This window comes from Pyxicephalus adspersus, chromosome 10, assembly GCF_032062135.1.
Source record: "Pyxicephalus adspersus chromosome 10, UCB_Pads_2.0, whole genome shotgun sequence".
Classification (NCBI taxonomy): domain Eukaryota; kingdom Metazoa; phylum Chordata; class Amphibia; order Anura; family Pyxicephalidae; genus Pyxicephalus; species Pyxicephalus adspersus.
In genome coordinates this window covers 860,688-871,172 of record NC_092867.1, presented here as the reverse complement: position 1 = coordinate 871,172, position 10,485 = coordinate 860,688, and the positions used below count along the sequence as shown (strand labels likewise).

At 39.6% G+C, this 10,485-nt stretch overlaps 1 protein-coding gene and 1 pseudogene across 1 annotated transcript in view; one reads left to right on the top strand and one right to left on the bottom strand.

The window, feature by feature from the left end:
* The first annotated feature begins 7,816 nt into the window (after positions 1-7,816).
* On the top strand, positions 7,817-9,064 carry LOC140340010 (trypsin-like; annotated as a pseudogene).
* Positions 9,065-10,169: 1,105 nt separating this feature from the next.
* The window catches only part of LOC140339854 (trypsin-like), a 5,555-nt gene continuing 5,239 nt past the window's right edge, over positions 10,170-10,485 (bottom strand). Inside the window, exons 3-4 of the mRNA XM_072424755.1 lie at positions 10,404-10,422; positions 10,170-10,319 (exon numbers count right to left, since the gene is read on the bottom strand). Coding sequence (XP_072280856.1) covers positions 10,170-10,319; positions 10,404-10,422 — 169 coding nt within the window. The remainder of the gene's footprint in view (positions 10,320-10,403; positions 10,423-10,485) is intronic.

The following is a 10,485-nucleotide window of genomic DNA, read 5'->3' as shown; positions in this document are numbered from 1 at the left end:
TTATTGTCTGACCGGATTACTCGATGCCCTGATTTTATTCATCTTTATTATTTTTCCATATTCTAATTTTTATCCAAAGTTTAGTATTCCCCTTATATAGGGTGACATCCAAGGTGGAGGAGTTCCCCCCCCTCTGCCCGGCTTGCTGGGACGGGAGCGCCCAGGACTCCCCCTAATGCTCTTTGTATGATCCCGCCTCCTTGACAGAGCTGGGGTTTACATCTCCCCGTACACCCCCATCTTTTTAGACGGGGATGCTTTGCTGTGACCCGTCGATGACCTTCCGCAGCACTGAGCATGGGCGCCGGGGGACTAGCCCTCGGCCTTTGTCCATGATGATGTTGGCTGGATAGGCGGTGCCGCTGGCGCCCCCCCAACCCTGCATATTCAAACTGGCCTCTGGGGCATCCCCAGACGCCGGCAGCGTGCACGTGGAGCAGAGGAAGGTCCAAAAGACGCCTTCCTTTAAATGGGACTCTCTGGGATCCCCCAGATAAGAGATAGATAAATATATCTTAGTTACAGGCATTTCCCTTTGAAAAATGTATTTACTTATAGGTTTTTTTCTCAATACCATTTCTATTGGGACCCTTACTAGAAATATTGAAATTACCATTCCTATAACTGGGGAGATGTTGTTATCAACTGAATCAAAATCTAATTTGGAGGCACCATTTCCTCCCTATGTTTGCAATAACCGCTGCCATCGACCCTACAAGATCATGTAAGTCTAAATACGTTTATTTACATCTAATATACTTCAGCGTATTTATAATGAGTCTAGTCACACTTAGTTTATTTTGATATACATAAGAATTAATAAAATTACTTGGATCTGTGCTGTGTCTGATTATATAGATCCTAACTGCAGCTAATAATTTGGGATACTTAGCTAAGTTTTATGTACCAAAATATTTAGTTATTTATTCAGTTATACACAGATGAGTCTATGTGTACTAAATAATGTAACATAAAAAAAATTCTTATTAATTTAGACTTAATTACCGCAAGTGCCAAAGATCTGTTGATAAACCAATACCCCTGAGGAAGCCTTTTAGGACTAAACGCGTTGGGTACAGCAATGAACATGAATAAATGATTGGAGGTTTTAATATCTGTATGGCAAGGGATTTACATGATTGGCTAGATGTTTTATGTCTAGAGACCCCTGGGGCCAAAGTGTGATTGCTTATACCACAAGAAATTATGGTGGTCTAAGTTGAATTTATTACGTTAAGTGCCTCCTAGGGCTTATATTTGAAACTGTTATGTTTTTTCGTTTATAGCTGTTATTATCTATTGGGAATATAATATAATATTATTCTTGTGCTTTTTCTCTTCCTTCTTATCCTTCATTTCATTGAACTCACATTATACTACAACCACTAATGACACTCTAAAATACTCTAACACTGTGCTGATGAATTTATGTCAGGAATATTCTGCTATTGTCAGCATTTGAAAATAAAGGGTTTGTTAATAAAAATGAAGCCAGCAGCAATTAGGAAATATTGCCTGTCAAAAGAACTCATGCAGCCTGTTATCACCATAGCACATGTCGACAGGGGGAAGATGTAAGAGGATGCAGGATATCAGCAATGTTAAGACGTAACAAAGAATGAAAACTGGTAACCCTTCCTTCCCCCACTCAGCACCCGTGCCCCCCAGACCCCAGGCAGAGGACCAGGAGCCCAGAGATTAGACAGTACAAGAACTACAAGGTAAATCCAGAGTACAAAGCTAAGGTCATACACAGGTGATCAGTCCACCAAACGAGGTACAGGGGGATTAGGCGCAAGCAGAGTTGGGGTCACAGGCAGAGGTCGGCCCAGGCTGCATATGATCGATGGGTCTGGAACGGGCAACGGTCAGCAACAGTAAATAACACAAAACACTTTCCTGTCCATATCAGCCCAGGTAAAGTCCACAACAGGCTCTGGAATGTGAGAGCAGACAGGCTAAAGCGACCCAGAAGCCAATGGCAGCATGGGATTGATCAGGAACCATTCTGCTATTCAGCTGCAGCACAGCTCCAAATCCCCTTCAGCTGTGCAGTATCCGTGCAGGGGATGCCGAGAGAGAAAACACAGCTAAAGGGAAACAAGAATGCTGCATGCTGCAGCGCTCTAATCTCTAGAACTCCTCTGTCACCGTCACTGGAGGGAATAACCGTGCTCTACCGCGGTGCGACACTGCTCAGGATTGTCAGCCACAAGAACGTCTCCTAACACATACACATACTGCTACCTACATGAAAATTAGGCTTTAATTCAACAGACCTGCCAGAGCCTACAAACCCAACACTAATCTTCACCTATGCAGTTTGTCAGCAATTCTCCCTATGCTCCCTATGTCCTATGGGCACTTTGACCTCACCCCTCTACAATGAGGAGGCAGCTTATCCAAAATCCTCCATATTGGCTCTTCTAAACCAGCTGAGTTAGGTTTAAAGATCATGTTGTGTGTTATAGTGAATTCCTGTAATTTCCCAGTCTCAATCCTCAAATATCCCTGTGACTCCATGGTACCTGTAAAGGTGAACCTCATCATAAGTATTCACATAATTTGTAGAAATAGGGTCTGGTATCAACATATTTATAGCCTTATAGCTTTTAGAATTATGATACAGGGTTTGCCGACCCTTAGGAAATTTCTGCTTGACCATTTCTGAAATGTAATCTGTACTGACACCACTATGGTATATATATTTCATACTAAATTCACAGACATATTGGGACATATTGGGACTGATTCAAAGCTCTCCAAGACTGGAGAAGATGAATGGTCATGAGAGAACATAGGTGATCAAGTAAACCTGGAATGGATCTGGTCCTGGATTGAATACCTGGCTGCTGAGAATACGTAAACTCCTCACATGCTTTAAAGTTAAATGATTTCAGTCTGGCCAATCAAGGTGGCCGAAGAACCGATTGAAGACTGGGCAAAGATGGCAATACCAGAAGATGTTTTAGGATATTTGTATCAATATTTGCACCCAGTATTCAGATTTACCAGGATTCTCACATTTTTAAAAAAAATTGGATTTCACTGAAACAGCGAATCTTGGGTAAAAACAGACATAAGAAGACTCTTTGGTCATAAATATGAGCACTGTGACCAAGATAATAAGTTGATTACTAGGAGTCTGAGAATAATCTCTTGCAAGAGATATTTCACTTAGCTCAGTAAATGAGTAAAGTTCTGCCGACTTCAAACATCCAATAAGGGACAGGAAAAAAACTGGCTTTTAGGATTTTCTTGCATGTGATTGGGTCTAATTTTATTGAATTATCCCAATACTCCCAAATACAGAAGAACATGGCAACCAGACCATAGGACAGAGCTGGTCCAATCTTCACTGTCATATCTGGAGTCCATATCCTTCCTATACTTGGTGATCCATAACTTATACAAAGGGTTTTCCTTCAGTTCGGAAAGTTGAAATGAGCAACTAGGGTCCACAAAGATGGTGAATATGAGATGCTGGGGATGAATGGATAAAGAACAAGTTCAGAATAAATATTTGAGGACTTATCAGTTTCTCCTGGGAGCTTGCTGGAAGAGCATTGGGGTGTAGACTTGCAAACTGATTTAAGCACAGAAGAAATGTTATTCCGGCTGTATCACAGAATATTTAGGACAGCAGTGACAGGTAAGTGTAAATTAGCTCATGTATACCATGGAAGGTCTGAAGGCACCAGCAGGTTATCAGTGACCTTGTTGCAATCTCTCGCTGTAAAACCAATTTGTGGTGCTGTGTGAGAACTACAACATGAGGCTGCAGTGTATACATTAATCGTACAAAACAAGTGTTAACCTGAATATGTTTAAGTTTTAATGTTTAACAGATCTGGATTATTTTTTTAAACATTTCTGTATGTTCTATGCCATACACAACTTCCTTACAGAAAACTCCAGTAGGTTGGCCACCCAGGCTGCTCTAGGTGTCTATTATGAATTATTTGGCATGTTTCCAATCACACATATTTCACACTATAGTGCAATCTATTTTCTGGAAACAAATTACATATGGCTACTAAAATACCAACATTTGCTGAATACATTAAAAAGATCTTTTGAACAATAACGCATTGCGGTTAGGATCAGGAGCAGACATAGGTGCCAAATGTGCCACTGCATGAGGGCCCCAGACTCTCCTCAACAATAAATCCCAATAGTGTCCCCAATTCAGTTAGGCGGGAGTTCCAAGTCAGTTCTGCATAGGGCTCTTGTTGGCTAAATGCACCACTGGCTAGGATAACCTATTGGCCGGAAATGAAGAATGCTTAAAGGTATATATAGCAAATACTGGGCTGGGAGTTCCTATTGATGTAGATGATGCCTATGTCAGCCCCAACAAGATCTCTTTCTTTACAGGAAGGCAGTAGCATTGTTTTGAGAATGAAATGAATAAATGTTGTCTTTACTATTTGACATACAGCATCTCTGTATTTTATTTAATGGTGACTTGTAATTTATCATACCATACTTTAGTGGTTCAGTCTCCCTCTTCCAATGTTCTGCGATATATCATATAACAGTCAGACTGGGGCATCTGTTGCAAGAAGTTAGAGAAAATAGTTGATGCTGCTTTGTACTGGCAATATACCATGCATTACATTCATGAAAAGGGATTGGGTCTGGTTTTACCTGCACTAGGATGGGTTGGCAGCACAGTTTTTCTTTTTTTTGATAAAGGGGTACAGGGCAAGACCATCTAAAAGTTTTTATTACTCCCTGTGTCCCCATTTTAGAGAATTACTCCTTTATTTCTTCTCATGACCATTGTCCATATTTTAAAGTTAAAGTCATGAAAGTACAATGCCAGGGAAAGTCTACCAATGATGACAACTCTTAAAGATAGAAATTCTCCCTAATTTGGAAGATTTTACTCTTATTACCAGAGATAAGTGAATGCGCCTTAGTTTGCTTCATGAAGGATTTACTAAGTTCTGCTGACCTGACAATTAGATACCATTACAGTGTACAGGGGATGAAATGTGTAAATTGGTATGTCCTTTAATGTGTTGTGTCTAGAAATGTTCATTCATAATATGATAGTTAGACTAAAAGCAAAAAAACGAAGGAAAATCTGGTCATCCAATAGGCAGCCATTATATGGTTATCGTATACTATAGGTAAACATTTGCTTTAGGCCATCTCTCTTAGCTGGTGTATGTTGGGTTGGTGTGCATCTTCTATTGACTTACTTCCATGGTCAAACCTTCTCCCGTATACCTTCTGCTACTCAATACACACGCTCCATAGCTAGAGCTATTCTTCACATCAGAGTCTTAGCAAATATCCCCCCATATAGGTATAAGCTTGTAACACAATAACCCCTGGAAACATCTAATCCTGGACCATTTGTGTTGGCCATAGGGATTTATTTTTAAAGCAACTTCCAGAAGTTTATGGGGTGCTCTTTAAATGATGTTGTGATAGTTACCCTTTGTACTGTAATGCACTCACACCACAGTAATTCCTTTCCATCACTGGATGCCTTCATTTTTAAGGGTCCAAGGATATCCAATGTCATTCAACCCAAAAGACTAAGGCCCGGTGTGTGTTTGGGGGGGGGGGTACAATTGAACTTTGCCTGTCCTTATAACATTACACAATTATTACCAGCTGAGACCCTGTAGGGTAAAATGGTGTTCACTTTTATGATGATATTTGTTCAACTGTTTATCAAATATAAATCTTCAGTATACAAATTAAAACTTATCACAAAATCACATTTATGGGGGAAATATTAGAAGATGAGACAGTGATAAGTAAGAACATACTATAAATAGCAAGCCTACAATATGTGAATGCCCACCAAAAGGTGACAAACTACGATACTAACCAACGTTACTAACTGACTTTAATAATTCACTTTTATTTTATTTATTTTTAACCTTTAGTTTTCTACTGTTACAAGGAACTTACAAACCTCCTTATGAGATAGTATTGTGCTAAGCCAGTCCTCGCTTTTTTGGGGACTTCTTTGTGGTATATATAATGTCCACTTGTAAAACACAGATTGTAAATATTTAGTTTAAAAAAATAATTTGAAAAGAGCTTAAATAAGACTAAACCACAACTAAAGTTTGCTCCTCAGCCTGTTCAATTCCTATAACTAATATTTATTTAGTATTGATTGAAATAAAATAGCTTTTTATTAACCAGATGTCACTCCTCCACACATGTCATTAAACATTCATAGGCTGGATATAGTAAAGTATAAAAGTGTAGTCAAGGTTTAAAATTATTTGCTAATTAGTTTAAAATAGATATCAAAACAAATCCATGATAAGCTGTCCTACTTCTTCCCAGTTTAGCCCCTATGTATTTGCTTCTGCAGCAAACCATTATCAAACGTTGATAAGATGAAGTAGTCCTTTCAGAATATAAATTCCCGCTCATACTTCAGTCAACTCACTCTGGTCTGGAATCCACCATGAAGTTCATTCTGATCTGCATGCTCCTCGGAGCTGTTGGTAAGTTCTCCACCATGCCTACTTACTGACGCTCTCTCTTTCTTTCTTGGTCACGGTGTATAAATGTATTTTGGAAGATCTTGTGCTCTTAGACATTAAATTTATTGGACCATAAAGATTCTCCGACTGGCAATGTTTGGTTAGTGCCAGATTGACTGCTTTATAAAGAACCCCAATTGTGCTATAGATAGATTAGAGGATAGTTATTTCCTATAGCGGTTCCAGTTTAGGAGATTTCTTATTCATTACATCTCAATGATAGCGGTACAAGGACTGAGGGACAACCTGAACAAATCAACACAAAAGGCAAACTTGTAATTCCCTCACAAATGTTTTTATTGCACTCTGTTCCCCACATGGTTAAACATTTCAAAGGGAAAGAAACTCTACAATAAAGATACAAAAGGTGTTCCCCTGAGGAGACATTCCACCACTTCCAATCCCACAGACACCAAGGAAAGTGAGAAGATCTCCATTTTCCGAACCAGGAATCCCAATGAATTCCCCCTCACTGTCTGTTCCAGCCATAACCATTACATTTTATATTTCCCATTTCCAGGAAGCAAGGGTTGAAGGACAAGTAGACTTCCCATAATTAGGAGACACAGAGAATGAAAAAAAAAATATTTTAACATTTTCTATTTTTATTCAAAACTTAAAAAAAGTGATCCACTTCTAACTTACAAAAAGGAAAAGTGGTGTACACATAAACCATAAAAACATCCCGGGACAGTCTGGATTTGGCAGAGTGAATTAGAATTTATTTTTCTATAGAAGATTGAACTTTGTTTTTAGTATTCATCTCCATTTTCTATTGGAAAATGAAACATTTACCATATATAAACATTGGAATATAAAATATCACAAAGCCAGCTCCATAAATATATATTTGGACTTGTTTAGTGTACTAGAGGAACTCAAGTGATCTTCTCAGTTATGACCTCAACTTTACTGAAAACCATTAAATGTATTAAAATGCTAACTACAAGCTAATTTAACATCACTGCATAAAGTCACAAATGCTCCGATCCTCAATGGGTCATACTAATTCTCTTGGTTTTGTACTGGAATGCCCAAAATGCCCTATCCACATATTATGTGTCCACAAGCTCTTGGCTTTGTAGTGTATTATGAAAATACAATAACTTAAGGATATATACCAAGGTACACACATACCTTCCCTTCCTAGCCAAACTGGCTTTCCCTTTAATTCCATTGTGGACACAAACTTTAGCATCTGCTTAACTATAGCATTTTAAAGTCATCTTTTATAAGCTCCAAGGAACAGCATGCGATGTTCTAACTTGATTTTACATGTTACAAATAGGAGCATGCAGGTCAGACTGGGAGAGCACAACATTGCCGTCTCTGAGGGCACCGAGCAGTTCATCAACTCCGCCAAGGTCATCAGACATGGAAGCTACAACTCCAGAACCACTGACAATGACATCATGTTGGTCAAGCTCGCCTCTCCCGCCACCCTGAACTCCTACGTCAGGGCCGTGTCTCTGCCCTCTGGCTGTGCCTCCGCCGGTACCAGCTGTGTGATCTCCGGATGGGGCAACACCCTGAGCAGTGGAAGTAAGTAGAGAATAAATAAATATGGTATCATCATGTAAGTTCCTGCATCACCTTTAAAACATAATCTCTTGGGTATTTGATAGGACTCCATTTATTTATTTTGCTATTTTGGGTAGTGCTAATAGCTATTCCAAATTGTATTAGAAACTTATAACCATTCAAGTCAGAAATACTGTAATAATTGCCATGTTTATTCATTTTGTAGCCAGCATGCCTAACCTTCTGCAGTGCCTGAACGCTCCCATCCTGACCACCGCTCAGTGCAGCAATGCCTATCCTGGTCAGATCACCAACAACATGATCTGCGTTGGTTACCTGGAGGGTGGCAAGGATTCCTGCCAGGTAATATACACATTTTTTGTTTATTTACTATTCAGAGATAATATCATTGCCAAATACATACAATGAGAAGCTGGTATTAGGATTAGCTCCCAACTGAACCTTTATGCTTTATTAGGGCTAGGAAGCAAAGAATGGATGAGTGTTGTTGGTGGCTCCTGGTGATGGAGCATTGGTCTATATCTGTAGCATGCTGCTAGTCAAATACTCCAATTGTACAGTCACAAATACTGTGCTTCAATCAGCAATATACCCCAAGCAACATTGTTGTACGGAGCACCATGCAGAGTGTGTTAGATCACTAGATCTTTGTGTGTGATTTGTGTGAGAGCAGCGGTCCAGATCTCCAGCATGCCTCTAGAACAGTTTTATATACAGCTAACACTTTAAGGCTACAGTTGTTTTCAATTGTCTTCCTCTATCTAAAGCTCATTTTTTTCATTTGCTTTTCATATGTTTATATCACACAACTATTTTCTCAGGTTCTAACATTTCTTTCCCCTTATTAGGGTGACTCCGGTGGCCCCGTGGTGTGTAACGGACAGCTCCAGGGTGTTGTCTCCTGGGGATAGGGCTGTGCCCTGAGGAAGTACCCCGGTGTCTACACCAGGGTCTGCAACTACAACTCCTGGATCTCCAGCACTGTGGCTGCCAACTAAATATTTTATTGCTGTTACATTTTGTATTACTTTTCACAGCTATGTAATAAATAGTTTGTGATTAAAAAAACAAAGATGTTGTTTATTGTGTTGATACATTACAACCTGTAAAAATCCTAGCTATGTTGCATGTGAATTGAGTAGCAGTAGCTCTGTGTGAGAGGGTTTGGCCCGGGAAGTCACCAGAGAGTGCGCACCACCCAAATATACACCAACAAAGAGAAGTGCAACTCCTTGATTATTTGTGTAACTGACTGAAAGTAGATGTTTACCTACAGTATAGGATCTTCTTTTATCATATTTCTATTATATTCATCCAACATATTAAGCAAAAAACATTCCTAAAAGACAACACATTTTTAAATTTAAATAGATATAGCACTTTGTTATGGCACTACTCAAGAGGTTGCCTGGGTTTCCTTGAGCAATGAGCAGTTTGTACTTCTCAGGTCAGTTTAAGAGATACCAATGGATCTTTCTGGTGTATGGTTCTTTTAGGGGGTCTCCGAATGGACCATCAGAAATAGCTACATAGTAGGTTAGGTTGAAAGAAGACATAGGTCCATCAAGTTCAACCACTAGGGAAATGAATATATCCCAGATATAAAACCCAATGGACATAGTTGGTCCGGAAAGAAGGGAAGGATCTGGGTGGGCCTTTCTATCCCCCCATAGTATAGGCCAGGATTGACCTGACAGTTATGTCTGGGGCTGTTAAGAAGGAGGTGGGCCAGTATGAAGGGAGCAGGACTGAGCCCCCCATGTTGTGGGACTAAAGACGTTCCGGCTGCAATACATGCTACCTGTGAGTACCAGGTCTAATCTTGGTGTGGCCATTTGGAGCGGCAGGACTTTATTTGCTATCTATTTGGGACTTCTGCTGGTGTAAGCAATTTTTATCTTGCTGGACTAAGCTGTTTTTGTTTTATTATGCAGAAATTAAGCTGTTTTGTTTTAATTTTCTCTCTTAATAAATGGACACCTCCTCATTCTTAATCCCCTTAACTTCACATTATCAACACAATAAACAACATGAACCATTTATCACGAACCATTTATTACATAGCTGTGAAAAGTAATACAAAATGTAAGAGCAATAAAATATTTAGTTGGCAGCCACAGTGCTGGAGATCCAGGAGTTGTAGTTGCAGACCCTGGTGTAGACACCGGGGTATTTCCTCAGGGCACAGCCGTATCCCCAGGAGACAACACCCTGGAGCTGTCCATTGCACACCACGGGGCCACCGGAGTCACCCTAACAAGAGGAAAGAAATATTAGAGAATTTAAGAGAACATTGCTGAAAAATAGTTGTGTGATATAAACATGTGAAAAGCAAACAAAAAATAAGCCAAATGAGCTTGAGATGGAGGAAGACAATTGAAAACATTTGTAGTCTTGGTTTGCTTCCTATCTGTCTGAC